Source organism: Nerophis ophidion, linkage group LG26 (genome assembly GCF_033978795.1).
Source record: "Nerophis ophidion isolate RoL-2023_Sa linkage group LG26, RoL_Noph_v1.0, whole genome shotgun sequence".
Classification (NCBI taxonomy): domain Eukaryota; kingdom Metazoa; phylum Chordata; class Actinopteri; order Syngnathiformes; family Syngnathidae; genus Nerophis; species Nerophis ophidion.
The window spans coordinates 12,605,756-12,628,059 of NC_084636.1; the positions used below are offsets into that span (position 1 = coordinate 12,605,756).

A 22,304-nucleotide genomic window follows, 5' to 3' on the forward strand; every position below is an offset into this window, starting at 1 on the left:
ACATTAAAATGACTATTAAAACATTTAAAATGACTCCCTAAATCAGGCGTGTCCAAAGTGCGGCCCGAGGGCCATTTGTGGCCCCCAGCTAATTTGTTAAAAAATACTATAATAAAAGTTTAAACCATAAAAGAGTGTAATAAAAGAGTAAACAGTGACATGTAACAAGAAAAAGTTGCAGTGTTGACACTAATAACACAAAGCCGCCCTGCGGACTGTTATTGACCTGCTGAAGGCTCCAATTACTTCACTAGAACAATTTCACTTTCAAATATTTTGGAGGGATAATATTGCATATTTTGTGCAAAACAAAAAGGGCTTCAAACTAACAAAAAAGTATGAAAACAATTATAAAATCTTATAATCAAGAGATCTACAGACTTAAGCGTTAAAAGTAAAAAAAAATTAAATATACATTTGGCTTATTTTTAACACTTATTCTTTTTTTTATTGTTATTAGTTATTGACCTATTTAGGCTTCCAATTACTTCACGTCAAATATTTGACTTTGAAATGTTTTGGGGGAAAATGTTGCGTAAGTTGTGTGCTTGCCATATAAATAAGGGTTTTAAAATAAAAGACATAAACATAAAATACAATATCTAACATTTTTTTATGACGACAGAAAGACCTGAAGTTGATCTCGAGATTCAAGCGTTAAATGAAAAAAAAAAAAAAAATGTATGACTTATTTTTAAAATTTTTATGACAGAGACCCTTCTCGAGACCGGGGACCAAACTTGAGGAAAGCCTAAAAAGGTAAAAAAACAACTATTGTATTGCTTTTAAAAAAGAAAAATACCAAAATGGCCCCCGCATACTTTGATTTTTAGGTCTGCGGTCGTCAGTGGAAAAAGTTTGGACCCCCCTGCCCTAAACACAACAAACAACTTCTAAAACATAAAAAAAATGACTATAAAACACATAAAATGACTCCTAAGAGATGCACAGTGACATCGAAAACATAAATACAGCGGGGCAAAAAAGTATTTAGTCAGCCACTGATTGTGCAAGTTCTCCCACTTAAAATGATGACAGAGGTCTGTAATTTTCATCATAGGTACACTTCAACTGTGAGAGACAGAATGTGAAAAAAAAATCCAGGAATTCACATTGTAGGAATTTCAAAGAATTTATTTGTAAATTATGGTGGAAAATAAATATTTGGTCAACCATTCAAAGCTCTCACTGATGGAAGGAGGTTTTGGCTCAAAATCTCACGATACATGGCCCCATTCATTCTTTCCTTAACACGGATCAATCGTCCTGTCCACTTAGCAGAAAAACAGCCCCGAAGCATGATGTTTCCACCCCCATGCTTCACAGTAGGTGTGGTGTTCTTGGGATGCAACTCAGTATTCTTCTTCCTCCAAACACGACAAGTTGAGTTTATACCAAAAAGTTATATTTTGGTTTCATCCGACCACATGACATTCTCCCAATCCTCTGCTGTATCATCCATGTATCCGTTTTGGTATAAACTCAACCCGTCGTGTTTGGAGGAAGAAGCAACCCTGCCCAAGATGGCGGCAAGGAGGCGGAGAATGCGGCGGAGCGGAGAGGCGGGGCGTGCCGGGAGCGACGTCGCCGCAATCTAATTCAGGTGCGTGGCTCACACACCGGGAAACTATTAACATTTCTCCTGATGCTGCATAAAAGGGGAGAAGGAGGAGAGAGCCTGCAAGGACGGACGAAGAGCCGCAGCAGCGAAAGAGAGAGAGAACAGCGCACGAGAGACGACGACGCGGCCGGCTAAAAGAGCGACCGAGGAGCGAGCAGCGGAGAGGAGCTGAAAGAGCGATTCCAGCTGTGTAAAAGCTTTGTTGAAAAAAAAGAGTCAAACCTTGTGCAAAAGCGATGTCCTTCCTGGGTGGTCAGTGGAACCCGAGCGGCGACAGAGAAAGTCGTCCACATCAACAAACCATAAGAAATGGAGGTAAAAACTATTCAAAAGGATTTAGTTCACTTCTCTGGTGTTTGACAGGGACATTTTGGGGGAACGAGGGTGACAAATGACGACGTGTTCGAAGCAGAAGACATAAAACGGCAGGTTTTAAGTTTCATGTGGTTCGAGGAGGAGGAGCCACAGTACCCCTTTACTGTGTGCCTCTTGCTTGCCTAACAGAATTGCTATTACGGCATCCAGTGGACACATTTCAAACAGCAGTTTCTTTCGTTCAAAATAAAATAAAACGCGTCTCATGTGTATAAAATCTGTTTGTGGGCCTGATCCGGCCCGGGGGGCGTACGTTTAAAACCCCTGGTTTAGGTGTTAATGACGACTTTTGTTTAGCTTTTCCAGATTTAAATCCCAATTCCTTTAGAAGCTTTCTTACAGTTGGGTCACAGACGGTGAAACCAATGTAAACCCTTTCGTTCTTCATTGGTTTCGCTCTGCATTTTCTGTTTTCAAGACATATTGCTTTAAGTGCACTGTCTTGATACTTTGATGGTCTCCTCGGTTTTACCGGTACGCTTGGCTTTTAGAACCTTCCCGTTTTGTTTGTACTCGGTCCAGATTTTGAACACACTCGACCATTCAACACGTTTTGCAACATTTCATGAAAGTTGACCTTCTTGATGAAGTTTGATAATCCTCTCCTTTTGTTTCAATCGACATCTCTCGTATCGGAGTCATGATTTATGTCAATCCACCTGCTGCAACATCTTGCCAAGGTGTGAACACCCTTTTTTAAATTGCAGACTAAGTAACTAATTTAGTCTGACGCAGGTGTTTGCTTTGGAAATAAACATTTACAGGGTAATTCCATATTTATTTTCCTCAGAATTGAGATCTTCCGTAGTTTTTACTTGATCGAAAAATGAAAATGATACTAACTGCAACAATCTATGTTCTTGATTTCTTTAAAGTGTTTCTTAAAGGCCTACCGAAACCCACTACTACCGACCACGCAGTCTGATAGTTTATATATCAATGATGAAATATTAACGTTGCAACACATGCCAATATGGCCTTTTTAGTTTACTAAATTACAATTTTAAATTGTGCTCCGAAATATCCTGGTGAAACGTCTCGGTATGATGACGCGTGCGCATGACGTCACGGATTGTCGAGGACATTTTGTTCCAGCACCGTTCCCAGCTATAAGTAGCCTGTTTTCATCGCGAAATTCCACAGTATTCTGGACATCTGTGTTGGTTAATCTTTTGCAATTTGTTCAATGAACAATGGAGACATCAAAGAAGAAAGCTGTAGGTGGGAAGCGGTGTATTGCGGCTGTCTTTAGCAACACAAACACAGCCGGTGTTTCCTTGTTTACATTCCCGAAAGATGACAGTCAAGCTTTACTATGGAACAGAGACGTCAAGCGAACTCGGTTGGATTGGACCACACACACAAAGTACAGTGTATTATGCAGTGATCATTTCGAAAGATCGTGTTTCGAAGAGGGTCCCTTGCGAAGGGCAGAGATGAGTATCGCCTCCACCCGTCGACTGGTGCTGAAGAAAGGTGCGGGGCCGACCTTCAGGTTGTACAGGTACGACCATATAATCTTACTAAAACACTAGTAACATAATAAGCAGATAAGGGATTTTCCAGAATGATCCTAGTAAATGTGTCTAATAACATCTGAATCGCTCCCACTGCCCTCTAGTCTTTTTTTTCTTTTCTTTTTTCTAGTCCTTCACTCTCACTTTCCTCATCCACAAATCTTTCATCCTCGCTCAAATTAATGGGGAAATCGTCGCTTACTCGGTCCGAATCGCTCTCGCTGCTGGTGGCCATGATTGTAAACAATGTTTAGATGTGAGGAGCTCCACAACCCGTGATGTCACGCGCACATCGTCTGCTACTTCCGGTACACGCAAGGCTTTTTTATTAGTGAACAAAAGTTGACAACTTTATCAGCGATGTTCCTTACTAAATCCTTTCAGCAAAAATATGGCAATATCACGAAATTATCAAGTATGACATATAGAATGGACCTGCTATCCCCGTTTAAATAAAAAAAATCTCATTTCAGTAGGCCTTTAAAGGCAGAAAGTTGCCATTTGAAATTGTTATTGTTGTGTGCCATGTCTTTTAATTTGAGGGTTTGTATCCTGGGCATGACATGAAAGTGCATCTTTGGGGTTTTGGGGCACTAGGAGGTTAACCCCTTTACTACTCTTACCCTAGGTGGCCCTTGGCAAAGGCCTAATACCTGACTGCCCCCTAGCCAGGGATACGGTGAAGACCTCAACGGCGGAGCAGGCGGAAGACGGTAGATTTAAGAACTGCCACAAAGGCTGCGAAGGCGGAAGAAAGCTGCAGCAGAAAAGGGTCCCCAGTCTTCTTGGACTCCATGCCACTGGACCATGACCCGATTCTGTCAAGGATCGTGTGGAGACTGCACCAGTCTCCCTATGTTAAACTAAGTCACGCACAGGCATCCTCCATAAAACACATGAAGCATGCAAAAAATAGGTTCTGTGGTTTGGATCGCGCTTATACACCACCTGGAAAAGGTAGTACGAATTCCATTTGTGTGCTGCATGGCAACAACATGACAAAACGCCACAGGTTGCACCACATCATGCTATAAGTGTGGAGGGAAATGGGTGTCTCCATGGTGACATGCAGAAACGTCTTTTAAATAGGGGCGTTCGGCACCACTTTTGCACTTGTTATCAATTGTACATGCAGTCTTAGTAGATCAACCACAACACACGCCCTAATATTCTACAGTTTGCGCACGCTATTTAGCACTTATTATTTGGATCTGAGCAGATGATGCTCGTGGTGTATAATAATATATCTGGCAGCATCATATTGGCGACATACTTACATACAAAAATCGTAAATAAACGTGCAAATTCAAAGATTTTTATTGCATGTAATTGTTATTTGGTTTTTTTTTTCTGTGATGATGCACTGCCATTTTTGTCTGATGTGTGTCAAACTGCCCAGACCAGGGGTTCTTAACCTTTTTGACCCCTACAGGGGGGCCCGGAGAACACTCAAATATTAATACTGAATTATTAATCTTACTCCTAAATGTCATTGTATTCACTAATAAGGAACCAGTGTTTATAGTAAAGATTATTATTTATTTAACACATAACCCTTAGGCTTTTTGTAAGGTTGATTGGAAAAATAAGTACCAACCATATATTTACATGCAATCATATAATAAACTAAATTAAGAATTAATAGGTTGCCTACCAAATCTGTCAATAAAATACACTAGCACCATTTTAGTCATAATTTTTGCGCTTAAGAAACTTCTAAATGACTTTAGCTCTGCTTGCTATTTCTTTGATGTCATCATTTCTGCCAAAAGTGGTGGAAAAGTGTATTACTGAATACCGTACAAACCACAGCTGAGAAAAATATATAAAACTATATTGCCAAAAGTATTTGGCCAACCATCCAAATGACCAGAATATAATAAAATCAAGCACTTAGGCATGGAGTCTGTTTCTACAAACAGTTGTGAAAGAATGGGCCGCTCTCAGTGAGTTCCAGCGTGGAACTGTCATAGGATGCCACCTGTCGTGAAATTTCCTCGGTCCTAAATATTCCAAAGTCAACTGTCGGCTTTATTATAGGAAAATGGAAGACTTTGGGAACAGCAACTCAGCCTTGAAGTGGTAAACTGACAGAGAGGGGTCAGCAGATGCTGAAGCGCATAGTGCAAAAGAGGTCGCTGACTTTCTGCACAAACTTCATGTGACCTTCCAATTAGCCCACGTACAGTACGCAGAGAGCTTCATGGAATGGGTTTCCATGGCCGATCAGCTGCATCTAAGCCATACAACACCAAGTCCAATGCAAAGCGTCGAATGCAGTGGTGTAAAGCACGTCGCCACTGGACTCTAGAGCGTGGAGACGCCTTCTCTGGACTGATGAATCACGCTTTTCCATCTGGCAATCAGATGGACCCCTCTGGGTTAGGAGGTCACCAGGAGAACGGTACATTTCGGACTGCATTGTGTCGAGTGTCAAATTTGGTGGAGGAGGAATTATGGTGTGGGGTTGTTTTTCAGGAGGGGGTTGCCCACATATGTGGTCCTCTCCAAGGTTCTCATAGTCATCATTGTCACCGACGTCCCACTGGGTGTGAGTTTTCCTTGCCCTTATGTGGGCCTACCGAGGATGTCGTAGTGGCTTGTGTTGTGGTTTGTGCAGCCCTTTGAGACACTAGTGATTTAGGGCTATATAAATGAACATTGATTGATTGATTGAGTTGGGCTTGGCCCCTTAGTTCCAGTGAAAGGAACTTTAAATGCTCCTGCATACCAAAACATTGTGGACAATTCCATGCTCTAAACCTTGTCGGAACAGTCTCATCCAACATGACTGTGCACCTATCCACAAAGCAAGGTCCATAAAGACATGGATGACAGACTCTGGTGTGGATGAACTTGACTGGCCTGCACAGAGTCCTGACCTGAACCCGATAGAACACCTTTGGGATGAATTAGAACCTTCTCGACCTCACCAGTGCGCTTTTGGAAGAATGTTAGAACATTCCTATCAACACACTCCCCAACCTTGTGGACAGCCTTCCCAGAAGAGTTGAAGCTGTAATAGCTGCAAAATCTGGACCGACATTATATTGAACCCTATGGGTTAGGAATGGGATGGCACTTCAAGTTCATATGTGAGTCAAGGCAGGTGGCCAAATATTTTTGGCAATATAGCGTATTTTGCGTTCGAAAAGCCCTATGGCTAAGAAACACTGGTCTAGAATTGTTGTTCAGGGGCAAAATCCCAACTGATTAAGAGCAATAGCTACTCTAAGACGCTTGTGGTGGCTGAACTGAATGAATGGTTTTACCACACATAATGAAAGGCTCACTTTCATGAGGCTTGGAGGCCTTCTCTGTAAGTATTGCTGTTATTATTTGCAGCCCACACAAATGGACCACATGCGACAACAGCTAAACTCCCACATCAATTTCCTAAACCACACTACACTTCCTCAGTACTCAAAATGCATATTTGTCCAGGAAATAATATTTCCGTCCGTTCAGGGGATGTCAGCATCAAAAGGCAAGCTGAGGGGAATTAAAGGCCTACCGAAATGAGATTTTCTTATTTAAACGGGAATAGCAGGTCCATTCTATGTGTCATACTTGATCATTTCACGATATCGCCATATTTTTGCTGAAAGGATTTAGTAGAGAACATCGACGATAAAGTTTGCGACTTTTGGTCACTAATAAAAAAGCCTTGTCTGTACCGGAAGTAGCAAACGATGTGCGCGTGACGTCACGGGTTGTGAAGCTCCTCACATCTGAACATTGTTTACAATCATGGCCACCAGCAGCGAGAGCGATTCGGACCTAGAAAGCGACGATTTCCCCACTAATTTGAGCGAGGATGAAAGATTTGTGGATGAGGAAAGTGAGAGTTAAGGACTAGAAAGAAAAAAAAGACGAGGGCAATGGGAGAGATTCAGATGTTATTAGACACATTTACTAGGATAATTCTGGAAAATCCCTTATCTGCTTATTGTGTTACTAGTGTTTTAGTGAGATTATATGTTCGGGTGTGGTGACTGCCAGTGTCTTTGAGGGAAGCCACGTTTCTCGACGAGGCGAAGCGAAGGCAACCGTTGGGGCCGGGCTGAGAATTTTTTTTTCTCCCCTCCTCCACGGTGGAAGAATCCCACGTTCGGGGACGGCCGGTCGGAGGAGGCAAGAGAGTCCGCAGCTGCCTCTTTGACAGGTGCACGACGAACGACGCAAGCTCTCCGCTCATGTCTATGGTAAGAGGCGACTTCAAACCACAATTTTCTCACCGTAACCTGCCGGTTGACATGTGGTAGGGAACCATGTTCGCTTGACCGCTCTGTTCCATAGTAAAGCTTCACCGTCATCTTTTGGGAATGTAAAGAAGGAAACACCGTCTGTGTTTGTGTTGTTAAAGGCTTAAAGGCGGCCGCAATACACCGATTCCCACCTACATCTTTCTTCTTTGACGTCTATGTTATTAATTGAACAAATTGCAAAAGATTCAGCAACACAGATGTCCAGAATACTGTGTAATTATGCGATTAAAGCAGAGGACTTATAGCTGGGATCGTGACTGGAACAAAATGTTCGCTACAATCCATGACATCACGCGCACGCGTCATCATACCGCGACGTTTTCGACAGGAAACTTAACGTGACATTTTAATTTAGTAAACTAAAACGACCGTATTGACATGTGGTAGAGAACCATGTTCGCTTGACCGCTCTGTTCCATAGTAAAGCTTCAACGCCATTTTTTGGGAATGTAAACAAGGAAACACCGGCTGTGTTTGTGTTGCTAAAGGCGGCCGCAATGCACCGCTTCCCACCTACATCTTTCTTCTTTGACGTCTCCATTATTAATTGAACAAATTGCAAAAGATTCAGCAACACAGATGTCCAGAATACTGTGTGCTTATGCGATTAAATCACAGGACTTATAGCTGGGATCAGGGCTGGAACAAAATGTTCGATACAATCCGTGACATCACGCGCACGCGTCATCATACCGCAACGTTTTCAACAGGAAACTTAACGTGAAATTTTAATTTAGTAAACTAAAAAGACCGTATTAGCATGTGGTAGGGAACCATGTTCGCTTGACCGCTCTGTTCCATAGTAAAGTTTCAACGTCATTTTTTGGGAATGTAAACAAGGAAACACCGGCTGTGTTTGTGTTGCTAAAGGCTTAAAGGCGGCCGCAATACACCGCTTCCCACCTACATCTTTCTTCTTTGACGTCTCCATTATTAATTGAACAAATTGCAAAATATCCAGCAACACAGATGTCCAGAATACTGTGTAATTATGCGATTAAAGCAGACGACTTATAGCTGGGATCGGGGCTGGAAAAAAATGTTCGCCTGAATCTGTGACATCACACGCACGCGTCATCATACCGCGACGTTTTCAACAGGATACTTAACGCAAAATTTTAGTTTAGTAAACTAAAAAGGCCGTATTGGCATGTGTTGCAATGTTAAGATTTCATCATTGATATATAAACTATCAGACTGCGTGGTCGGTCGTAGCGGGTTTCAGTAGGCCTTTAAATATTACGCCCGGATGGTCACATGACCTCTTATGAAGAAAAATGGAACCAGCATCGCTCGATAGCTGCCTGCAAGGTGCAGATGGTTGTGCACCGCTGCAAGCAAACAAACACCTGCTCGATATAGGATTTACGTCATAACAATCGGTGCAACTGTGAGTATTACATAACTAGACCAGTGGTTCTCAAATGGGGGTACGCGTACCCCTGGGGGTACTTGAAGGTATGCCAAGGGGTACGTGAGATTTTTAAAAAATATTCTAAAAATAGCAACAATTCAAAAATCCTTTATGAATATATTTATTGAATAATACTTCAACAAAATATGAATGTAAGTTCATGAACTGGGAAAAGAAATGCAACAATGCAATATTCAGTGTTGACAGCTAGATTTTTTGTGGACATGTTCCATAAATATTGATGTGAAGGATTTCTTTTTTTGTGAAGAAATGTTTAGAATTAAGTTCATGAATCCAGATGGATCTCTATTACAATACCTAAATAGGGCACTTTAAGTTGATGATTAATTCTGTGTGTAGAAATCTTTATCTTTAATTGAATCACTTTGTGGAGAGGCGGAGACGACGGTCCGACGGAGCGGCAGGGCACGCTGGAGCCCAGCCCAAGATGGCGGCAAGGAGGCTTGAGGATGCGAGCGAGCGGCGAGGCAGAGCGTGCAGGGAGCGACGCCACAATCAAGTTCAGGTGCGTGGATTGCAATGAATGTATCTCCTAACTACGTATAAAATGGGAGAAGGAGGAGAGAACGAGGCAGAAGGAGGTGGAGAACACGGAGTACCCGCAGCGCACGAGAGACGACGACGCGGCCGACTGAAGGACACGGAGGAGCGAGCAGCGGGAGCGGCGACGACGCAAAAGACTTTCTTCATTGCAAAACAAACAAGAGTCAAACCTGTAAAAGAGATGTCCTTCCTTGGTGGTCAGTGGAACCCGCACAACGACGGCAAGAGACTGTCACACATTTGTTTATTTTTCAACAAGTTTTTGGTTATTTTTATCTTTTTTTTTCCAAATATTTCAAGAAAGACCACTACAAATGAGCAATATTTTGCACTGTTATACGATTTAATAAATCAGAAACTGATGACATAGTGCTGTATTTTACCTCTCTATTTCTTTTTTTCCAACCAAAAATGCATTGCTCTGATTAGGGGGTCGTCAGGCTTGTCCCTGACAGTTTTGGCCTAGGTCTTAGTTGTTCCTCTGCATTTGTCTTTAGTTCCTGTCAGCACTCTTATTTTGGTTCTGTTTCCTGTTTGTCTCCTTGAGTGCTGTGTCCCCTCAGCTGTGGCTGATTGGTACCTGGCCACACCTGGTGTCAATCAGCCAGGTACTATTTAAGACCTGTTTTCTCCTCCAGTCAGGGCTGGATTATTGTCGTGTCAATATCAGTTCTACTTGTCGTTGCTACCTGTCGTGTCACGTATTGCATGTCGCTTCCGTATTGTATTGTCGCTCCTGTCCTGTCGTGTCGTGTCGTTGCAGCGTAGCGGTAAGCTATAATTCGTTAGATGTTTGTACCTTACTGTTTTTTGTTCCCTGCTTCCTATTTTGTCTTTGTACAACACGTAACGACTTCTGTTCCCTGTTCTGTTTATGCTAGCCTCCATGCTAAGCCTTTTGTTTTTGCTATCTTCCATGCTAAGCTCCTTTTGTTTGTTATCCGGCTTGTGCGCGCTTTTTGTTGTGCCCCTTTTGTTTGTTCTTGTTTAGTTTGAACTAAATCACGTTTTCTTATTCAATGCCTGCCCGCATCTCTGCATCTTGGTGTTCGTCACAAACTATCTCTGACAGGGGTACTTGAATTGAAAAAAATGTTCACAGGGGGTACATCACTGAAAAAAGGTTGAAAACCACTGAAAAAGACCATAACGCTGCAAGTTAAATCCGGACCAGTTTTGCACATATATTACCAGCAACCAAATGCAAATTCAAATGCCAGCAAGCACGCCCACGCTCCCGCTAGATCAGGTTGGACTAGGCCCGAGAACAGGTTTTGTCCGGCCTGCGGGATGAATTTGCTCAGTTTAAAAATAAACCGAAATTTTGGAATGAAAGAATACTTGTGTCCACTAGATGTTGCAATAGCAATTATTTCTATTGTTGTAGAACAGTGTTTTTTCAACCTTTTCTGAGCCAAGGCAGATTTTTTTCATTGATAAAAATCCCGAGTCACACCGCCAGCAGAAAATATTTAAAAAATGAAACTCAGAAGCGGATATTGACATTAAAAAGCATACTTGCCGATGCTCCCGCGTTTCAGTGCCTCTTTCGAAAATCTCCGGGGCAACCATTCTCCCGAATTTCACCCAGACAAAAATATTGGGGGCATGACTTATAGGTACTGCCTTTAGAATCCATCACGTCCGCTTTTCCTCCATACAAACAGCGTGCCGGCACAGTCACATAATATATGTGGCTTTTACACACACACAAGTATACTTGGTCAACAGCCATACAGGTCACACTGAGGGTGTCCGTATAAAACAACTTTAACACTGTTACAAATATGCGCCACCCTGATCTAAAATGAGTTTGACACCCCTGGTCTCGATGATAGCAATGCAGAATTGACCTGAATATTAAAAAAAAAAAAAAAAAAAAATTACAAAAATCTACATTTTGAACGAAAGAAACTGCTTTTTTAAATGTGTCCACTAGATGTCACAATACCAATTTTTTGTATATTTGTAGAGGATGCTACATATGTAAAAAATAAATGAAAATAAACCACATGATGTTAGTGCACCAGATTGAACATTATCACATAATTTATTCAGAGAGTATAAATAACGACAAATAAAGATAGAATACTATTAACCGCAACATGTACATGTAAAAAAAAAAAAAACAACAACATTATGATTGTGTTGTCTTTAATTTTAAGTTATCGTGCTGTGATTTTACCACTTGGGAGTAGATTTTTCTCCATGTGCCCCGCCCCCCTGACACCCCTGCTTTAGATGATAGTTATGCAGAATTGACCTGAATATTAAAAAACAACAACAAAAACAATAAAAAATTAACTAATTAAATTTTTGAACGGAAGAAACCGCTGTTTTAAATGTGTCCACTAGATGTCACAATACCAATTATTTGTATCTTTGTAGATGATGCTACATATGTAAAAAAATAAATAAAAATATACCACAGGATGTTAGTGCACCAGATTGAACATTATCACATAATTTGTTCATGTGATAAATTATGTGATGAATAACGAGTATATATAACGACAAATAAAGATAGAATACTATTGGCCGCAACATGTAAATGTAAAAAAAACAACAACAACAACATTATAATTTGTACTTTTTCGGAATGTGGTTGTTCTATTTTTGAACAAAGAAAACAATCTGAAGTTGTCTTTATTTTTAAGTTATCGTGCCGTGATTTTACCAGTCCGGCCCACTTGGGAGTAGATTTTTCTCCATGTGCCCCCCTACCCTGATCTAAAATGAGTTTGACACCCCTGGTCTCGATGATAGCAATGCAGAATTGACCTGAATATTTAAAAAAAAAAAAACAAGAAAACATTTACAAAAATCTAATTTTTGAACGAAAGAAACTGCTGTTTTAAATCTCTCCACTAAATGTCACAATACCAATTCTTCGTATATTTGTAGATGATGTTACATAAGTAAAAAAAAAAATGTAAATAAACCACATGATGTTAGTGCACCAGATTGAACATTATCACATAATTTATTCAGAGAGTATAAATAACAACAAATACTGTTGTTATTTATACTGTTAAATAACAACAGTATTTGAATACTGTTAACCGCAACATGTAAATGTAAAAAAACAACAACATTATGATTGTTGTTGTCTTTATTTTTAAGTTATCGTGCCGTGATTTTACCACTTGGGAGTGAATTTTTCTCCATGTCCCCCGCCCCCCTTACACCCCTGGTTTAGATGATAGTTATGCAGAATTGACCTGAATATTAAAAAACAACAACAAAAAACAATAAAAAATAAACAAATTTAATTTTTGAACGGAAGAAACCGCTGTTTTAAATGTGTCCACTAGATGAATTGGAAGTGAATTATATATTTATATAGCGCTTTTCTCTAATGACTCAAAGCACTTTACATAGTGAAACCCAATATCTAAGTTACATTTAAACCAGTGTGGGTGGCATTAGGAGCAGGTGGGTAAAGTGTCTTGCCCAAGGACACAACGACAGTGACTACGATGGCCAACGCGGGGATCAAACCTGGAACCCTCAAGTTGCTGGCACGGCCGCTCTACCAACCGAGCTATACCGCTATAATTTGTACTTTTTCGGAATGTGGTTGCTCTATTTTTAAACAAAGAAAACAATTGGAAGTTGTCTTTATTTTTACGTTATCGTGCCGTGATTTTATCACTTGGGAGTAGATTTTTCTCCATGCCCCCCCCCCGATTTCAAATGACTTTGACACCCCTGCGCTAGATGATAGCTATGCAAAATTGACAACAACTATTTAAAAAAACCAAATTTAATTTCTGCAGGGTGGTGGTGAGTGTGTGTGTGTGTGTGGGGGGGGGGGGGGCTCCACATTTCTCCCTTCTTTGCATGCTATCTCTAAAATGACGCATTGTCTCTTAATCTAGCCTGCAGGACAACACAGATCCTGATCAATAGGCACCCCTTGATGGCAGATTAGTGCAATCCACGCTGGAAATGGCCTACTTCATTCCGATCAGAAAGGCAGACGGAGAACAAAGGACGTGGCCCACCCCAGGGGCGTTCACTGTGTATATGTAACGTGACGTGACGGTTAATAAAAACAAAATAATAAATTAAAAAAACCGCGATCGGGTTAAAACCAGGCCCGCTGATATGGGGCGTTTGCGCATTGGGGGGCAACCGAGCAGGCTGCGGCGCGCACCCGCGACGGCATGGCTGCGTGCGTGGGGGGGAGGAGGAGGATGGAGGTGGATGGCCGGTGCGGGGTCAGTGCCGGATGAGATGCGGGTGACAACGTCATCAGAAATGAGAAGACTCACGGTGATCGGGCGGTTCCTTCCTCCCGGTCCACGCCACACGAGTGGGTCTCTTCGATGCCTCCGACGAAGATGAGGAGGACGACGAGGCGGATGATGCGCGTGCCAGACGGGGGAGAAGAAACATGCACAGCTGCACGCGCCTGAAGGAGGGATGGGAGGGCGTGGCTGCACGGCGGGCGCGCGGGGGGGGGGGGGGGGGGGTCCACAGTGAGCTGATGATGGTTAAAAAAACATAAGCATTGCACACAATAACAAACATTACGCTCATCAGCATCAATGAACATTGCACAATAACAACGTGCATGATTGTCACAAGGTAGTCTGTGTTTTTTTTTCTTTCCTTTTTTTTGTGGAACAAACCTATTCAGCAAATATAAAATAAACTTAAAACATATTCAGGGTGGTTGGCAAACTTTTTTCCACCAAGCACCACCTCAGAAAACTATAATGGCCAACCTTAAAATACAGTGGCGTAGTAGGCCTAAGTCAATCAATCAATCAATCAATCAATCAATCAATGTTTATTTATATAGTCCTAAATCACTAATGTCTGAAAGGGCTGCACAAACCACAACAGAAACCACAACGACATCATAGAGCCCACATAAGGGCAAGGAAAACTCACACCCAGTGGGATCTCGGGTCCCTTAGGGCAGTGGTCCCCCAACCTTTTTGTATCCCCGGACCGGTCAACGCTTAATAATTTGTCCCGCGGCCCGCGGGGGGTGTCCTTTTTTTCTTTTTTTTTTTTCTTCTTTGTCATGAAAAAGGGACGTTTTTGTCATGAAAAATTTAGGTTTTTGTGGTTGGTGCACTAATTGTAAGTGTATATTGTGTTTTTTATGTTGATTTAAATAAAAAAATCTTCTGCGGCCCTCGAGCAGTGGTCCCCAACTTTTTTGTATCCGCGGACTGGTCAACGCTTAATAATTTGTCTCGCGGTCCGGGTGGGTCCTTTTTTTTTTTTCTTTGTCATGAAATAGGGAGTTTTTTGTGGTTGGTGCACTAATTGTATTTGTATATTGTGTTTTTTATGTTGGTTTAGTGAAAAAAAAAAAAATATATATATATATATTTTATTTTATTATTATTATTTTTTTTTTAATAAAAATGAATAAAAAATTATTCCGCGGCCCGGTACCGATCAAACCACGGCCCAGTGGTTGGGGACTAGGGCAGTGGTTCTCAACCTTTTTTCAGTGATGTACCCCCTGTGAACATTTTTTAATTCAAGTACCCCCTAATCAGAGCAAAGCATTTTTGGTTGAAAAAAAAGAGATAAAGAAGTAAAATACAGCACTATGTCATCAGTTTCTGATGTATTAAATTGTATAACAGTGCAAAATATTGCTCATTTGTAGTGGTCTTTCTTGAACTTTTTGGAAAAAAAGGTATAAAAATAACTAAAAACTTGTTGAAAAATAAACAAGTGATTCAATTATAAATAAAGATTTCTACACAAAGAAGTAATCACCAACTTAAAGCGCCTTCTTTGGGGATTGTAATAGAGATCCATCCGGATTCATTAACTTAATTCTAAACATTTCTTCACAAAAATAAATCTTTAACGTCAATATTTCTGGAACATGTCCACAAAAAATCTAGCTGTCGACACTGAATATTGCATTGTTCTATTTCTTTTCACAGTTTATGTACTTACATTCATATTTTGTTGACGTATTATTCAACAAATATATTTCTAAAGGATGTTTGAATTGTTGCTATTTTTAGAATATTTAAAAAAAAAATCTCACGTACCCCTTGGCATACCTTTAAGGACCCCCAGGGGTATGCGTACCCCCATTTGAGAACTACTGCCCTAGGGGACCGAAAGCAATGGATGTCGAGCGGGTCTAATATGATACTGTGGAAGTTCAATCCATGGTGGATCCAACACAACCGTGAGAGTCCAGTCCAAAGTGAATCCAACACAGTAGCGAGAGTCCCGTCCATAGTGGAGCCAACAGGAAACCACCCCAAGCGGAGGCGGAGTAGCAGCGGCGAAATGTCCCCAGTCGTGTTTATTAAAGACACGGCAGAGGTTTTGTTTGACTAGTATGTTTTTTTATATAGTAATAAATAAATAAATAAATGCATTTTAAAAAAGGCGATTTTGAAACAACTTTTGCAAAAAAATTGTGTGAGGAGGCGTGGCCGGCGGACCTGCAGCGAGGCGCAGCGCGCCGGCTCCGAGAGGTCTGTGAGGAGGCGTGGCCGGCGGACCTGCAGCGAGGCGAGTTCTTATACTCTCTGCCCTTCTTCCTCCGCTTCACTTTGGAAGCCACCCCGAATCGCCATGGCGGAGCAACTTTGGAAAGGAAATGAAGTGAATTATATTTATATAGCGCTTTTCTCTAGTGACTCAAAGCGCTTTACATGGTGAAACCCAATATCTAAATTACATTTACACCAGTGTGGGTGGCACTGGGAGCAGGTGGGTAAAGTGACTTGCTCAAGGACACAACGGCAGTGACTAGGATGGCGGAAGCAGGGATCGAACCTGCAACCCTCAAGTTGCTGGTACGGCCACTCTACCAACCGAGCTAAACCGCCCCAAAGGATTGACATGATGGCTCTTTCTTGAGAGGTCTGTGAGGAGGCGTGGCCGGCGGACCTGCAGCGAGGCGGGGCGCGCCTGGCAACATTGCTCCTTTCACAATATTTCATGCTGCTCGTTTTTTCATGCCAAGTATCCATCCATCCATTTTCTACCGCTTATTCCCTTTCGGGGGCGCGGGGGGCGCTGGCGCCTATCTCAGCTACAATCGGGCGGAAGGCAGGGTACACCCTGGACAAGTCGCCACCTCATCACAGGGCCAACACAGATGGACAGACAGTCAACCTATCCCCAGGTGCATGTCTTTGGAAGTGGGAGGAAGCCGGAGTACCCGGAGGGAACCCACGCATTCACGGGGAGAACATGCATACTCCACACAGAAAGATCCCGAGCCTGGATTTGAACCCAGGACTGCAGGAACTTCGTATTGTGAGGCAGACGCACTAACCCCTCTTCCACCGTGAAGCCCTCATGCCAAGTAACTTTTGTTTATTCATGCCACAGTTTAGTGAGTTTTGTTTGTTTTCCAGAGTTCTGTCTAAGTTGTCTTTTTGCCTCATGCGCCTTTTTGTTTGTTCCAAGCCATAGTTTGTGTTGTTTGTTTCATGCCGAAAATTTGTGTTTTTTCCACGTCGTAGTTTATGATTGTTCCTATTTTGATAGCGAAGAATTAAAAAAATGTTCCTACCTTCACGCCTGGTCCAGATTAGTCCGTTTGCATCCCGGGAGAACAAACCCTCCTGCAAGCTGCGTAAACCCCCTCGTCTTGACAGAATGTAGCCAGCAACTCATTTTCCCGTGACGAACATGGAGGAAGTGTTATGCGCCATGGAGTGCCAGGACCTGATGTGGCGTCCTAGCGGCAAGTTGATCCCAATCAGCTCCGTGTGACCCGGGGACAGTGCCGCGTCACCGCAGTTCCGGGAGCGCCGCAGAGACAGAAGCCGTCAGGGAAGGCTTATCCGAGCCGGCAGGACGCTCGCTCTCACATGCTCCTCCTCCTCCGGACCGAAGCAAGCTGCAGGCAGCTCGGCCGCCCCCTGATGACGTCACGCCCCCGCCTGCTGATGACGTCATGGACCAAGATTTTTTTGTGTCAGCCGCCCCCAAACGACGCTAAATCTTTAATAAACCATTATCAGGACATGTTTTGGAAAATTAGAGCTTGTCAGTCCATGCCACCTAATTTTCATGCTCCTCCCCCCGAGACTCAAGCCCCGCCCACGTCACGGAATTTTTCTTTTAGTCCGACCACACAACCTCAGGTGGGGGATGAAAAAGTACTTTTTGGACAATTTAAAGTAGAGAGCAAGCTGCGTATATATATATATAAATATATATATATATATATATATATATATATATATATATATATATATATATATATATACGGACAAACTTGTATATATATGTATATGTGTGTGTGTGTGTGTGTACACACCCCTAATATATATATATATATATATATACATATATATATATATATATATATATATATATATATATATATATATATGTATATATATATATATATATATTAGGGGTGTGTACACACACACACACACACATATACATATATATACAAGTTTGTCCGTATATATATATATATATATATGTATATGTCTTAATTGGATTATCCAGAGAATAGTGCTCGATACCGTGGTAGAGCGCAATATGTAGGTGTGGGAAAAAATCACAAGACTACTTCATCTCTACAGAACTGTTTCATGAGGGGTTCCCTCAATCATCAGGAGATTTTAATGGAAGCATTCACATACAATGGTTTATATAGGGCACAGAGTGGGTGGGTACAGGCAGGCGTAGGGTGTGGTGATTGGCTCATGTGTTACCTAGGAGGTGTTTCCGTCTGTGGCATAGGTTAAGCATAGGTTGCATCTTTTATTACCACTGTTGTAAGGTGTGCTGGATGCAAGAATTTGCCATGTTATTGAATATTCAACATTATTGTCTTTGAGGTTCCAAATGTGTTTGCTGAGTTCTGTAGAATTCTGCAAAGTCTGGTTTCTAAAGGAGGCGTTGTGATTATTCAATCTTGTTTTGAACGCTCCTTCGGTTAATCCTACGTACGTGTCGGATGTGTTAATGTCCTTGCGTGTTACCTTTGCTTGGTAAACGACTGATGTCTGTAAGCACCTTCCGTTGAGAGGGCAATCAGGTTTCTTGCGACAGTTACATTCATTATTGGTTTCAGAGTCGTTTAGTCTGGGGGTGGGCAGTCCTTTTGCAATTGCTTTGTTGTGGTTTGAAATGATTTGTTGCATGTTATTCATACAGCTGTAGCTCAATTTAATGTTGTTCTTGTTGAATATTTTTCTTAGGGTGTTGCCTTTGGGGAAGTGTTTGTCGATCAGAGTGAGGAACTTGCGGCCGATGTTGGTTGAGACAAAAAGTTCAGCATCGACTACTCCACGAAGAACATTCCCATACCCGCGCAGAAGGACTACAAGCAAAGACTCATAGAAAAGACGGAACACTTCCTAAGAAGGATGCGGTGGAAAGCACACTTTTTCCTCCACCCTGAAACAAAAGGAACGCAAAAGGAAACTTACGGATTAAAATCTACCAAGAACCCACCCACAGTCAAGGAATTAAAGGACTTTGAGAACGACATGCTCAAAATGATACAATCAGTCAAATTTAAGCCAGCCCGCAACCCATTCCTCACCAAGCTGAAAAATGACACGGAGCGCATCAAGAAAGTAAGCAACCTCATCATAGCCACCGATAAAACCACAAACTTCTACAGAATGGACATACCAGAACATAACTCTTTACTGGACAAAAGCATCACCAAATCATACAAAAAAGCGCAACCCAACACTTTACAGAACATCCACCTGGAAAACAAGCGGATCGCAACCGAACTGGACATTGAGGACATGGTGGACGCCACAGCCAACAAAGAAGCCTTCATCACACTGAAGGACCACAAACCCAACTTCGCAAATAACCCAACATGCCGACTAATAAACCCAACTAAATCCGAAATAGGAAAAATCAGCAAAATAATCCTGGATAGAATCAACGCAAAAATCAAGGACAAAACACCACTCAACCAATGGAGAAATACAGCAGCAGTAATCAAATGGTTTAACAACATCCAAGACAAACAACAACACAACTTTATCTCCTTCGACATCGAAGAATTTTACCCTTCCATCACGCAAGACCTACTGACCCAAGCACTAAACTTCGCCTCGGACTACGACTCAATCACAGGCAACGAAAGAAACATCATCATCCGCGCAAAGAACTCCATACTCATCCACAACAATACACCATGGCAAAAAAAGAACAATTCAACATTTGACGTTATTATGGGGAGTTTTGACGGAGCAGAAATGTGCGAACTCGTTGGGAGTTTCCTCCTCTCCCAGCTTGCTAGCCTCAACCTGAACCTTGGTATTTACCGTGATGACGGACTGGCAGTGTGCCGCGCCTCGCCAAGGAGCAGCGAGAACACCAAGAAGCGCATATGCCAAATCTTCAAAGAAAACGGCCTACGGATCACGATTGAAGCCAACAAGCAAACCGTCAACTTCCTCGACGTCACTTTCAACCTGAGAAATAACAGCTACCAACCATTCACGAAACCCAACACAACACTCCAATACGTGCACCATGACAGCAACCACCCACCCACCACCACGAAAAGAATACCTACTGGAATTAATAAAAGGCTATCGATGCTGTCATCTAGCAAAGCTGAATTCGACCAAGCAACCCCCCCCCGTACCAGAAAGCACTTGATGAAAGCGGATACAACTTCACCCTCACCTATGAACCCACTCCAGGAAACCAACCAAAAAAGAGCAGAAAACGAAACAACATCATCTGGTACAATCCGCCATTCAGCAAAGACGTCTCAACCAACATCGGCCGCAAGTTCCTCACTCTGATCGACAAACACTTCCCCAAAGGCAACACCCTAAGAAAAATATTCAGCAAGAACAACATTAAATTGAGCTACAGCTGTATGAATAACATGCAACAAATCATTTCAAACCACAACAAAGCAATTGCAAAAGGACTGCCTACTCCCAGACTAAACGACTCTGAAACCAATAATGAATGTAACTGTTGCAAGAAACCTGATTGCCCTCTCAACGGAAGGTGCTTACAGACATCAGTCGTTTACCAAGCAAAGGAAATACGCAAGGACATTAACACATCCGACACGTACGTAGGATTAACCGAAGGAGCGTTCAAAACAAGATTGAATAATCACAACGCCTCCTTTAGAAACCAGACTTTGCAGAATTCTACAGAACTCAGCAAACACATTTGGAACCTCAAAGACAATAATGTTGAATATTCAATAACATGGCAAATTCTTGCATCCAGCACACCTTACAACAGTGGTAATAAAAGATGCAACCTATGCTTAAAAGAGAAACTGTTTATTATATATCATCCAGATCTATCATCCCTCAACAAGCGCAGTGAAATCATTTCAACATGCCGCCACAGACGGAAACACCTCCTAGGTAACACATGAGCCAATCACCACACCCTACGCCTGCCTGTACCCACCCACTCTGTGCCCTATATAAACCATTGTATGTGAATGCTTCCATTAAGATCTCCTGATGATTGAGGGAACCCCTCATGAAACAGATCTGTAGAGATGAAGTAGTCTTGTGATTTTTTCCCACACCTACATATATATGTATATATATATATATATATATATATATATGTATATATATATACATATATATATATATACATATATATATATATACATATATATATATATATATTAGGGGTGTATATATATATATATATATATATATATATATATATATATACAGGGGTGTGGGGAAAAATCGATTCGAATACGAATCGCGATTCTCACGTTGTGCGATTCAGAATTGATTCTCATTTTTTTTTTTTATCGATTTTTAATTTTCTAATTTATTTATTTATTTTTTTATCAATCCAACAAAACAAAAGACAGCAATACCATACCAATGCAATCCAATTCCAAAACCAAACCTGACCCAGCAACACTCAAAACGGCAATAAACAGAGCAATTGAGAGAAGACACAAACACGACACAGAACAAACCAAAAGTAGTGAAACAAAAATGAATATTATCAACAACAGCATCAATATTAGTTATAATTTCAGCATAGCAGTGATTAAAAATCCTTCATTGACATTATCATTGGACATTTATAAAAATTAAAAAAAAAAGAACAATAGTGTCACAGTGGCTTACACTTGCATCGCATCTCATAAGCTTGACAACACACTGTGTCCAATATTTTCACAAAGATAAAATAAGTCATATTTTTGGTTTGTTTAATAGTTAAAACACATTTAATCGATCAGTTGATAAAACATTGTCCTTTACAATTATAAAAGTTTTTCTTTTAAAATCTACTACTCTGCTAGCATGTCAGCAGACTGGGGTAGATCCTGCTGAAATCCTATGTATTGAATGAATAAAGAATCGTTTTGAATCGGAAAAATATCGTTTTTGAATGGAGAATCGCGTTGAATCGAAAAAATCTATATATAATCGAATCACAACCCCAAAAATCGATATTGAATCGAATCGTGGGACACCCAAAGATTTGCAGCCCTAATATATATATATTGTCATGCCTGTGAAGCAAGTTTTATGTTTGATCATGTTTTGTTTTGTTTTTTGGACTCTTGTTTCACGTTTTGCACTTCCTGG

The 22,304-nt window shown here is 41.4% G+C and overlaps 1 protein-coding gene across 4 annotated transcripts in view; it reads right to left on the reverse strand.

Moving 5' to 3' along the window:
- cracd (capping protein inhibiting regulator of actin dynamics) overlaps window positions 1-17,419 on the reverse strand; it is a 65,685-nt gene extending 48,266 nt beyond the window's left edge. For 2 of the 4 annotated variants that reach the window (XM_061888116.1, XM_061888115.1), the window contains exons 1-2: window positions 17,282-17,419; window positions 14,037-14,201 (exon numbers count right to left, since the gene is read on the reverse strand). In XM_061888116.1, the coding sequence (XP_061744100.1) occupies window positions 14,037-14,160 (124 nt within the window). In that variant the 5' untranslated portion in view covers window positions 14,161-14,201; window positions 17,282-17,419. Of the gene's footprint in view, window positions 1-14,036; window positions 14,202-17,281 lie in introns of those variants that run through there. The other 2 variants (XM_061888118.1, XM_061888117.1) reach the window with 1 other exon arrangement.
- Window positions 17,420-22,304: the final 4,885 nt, after the last annotated feature.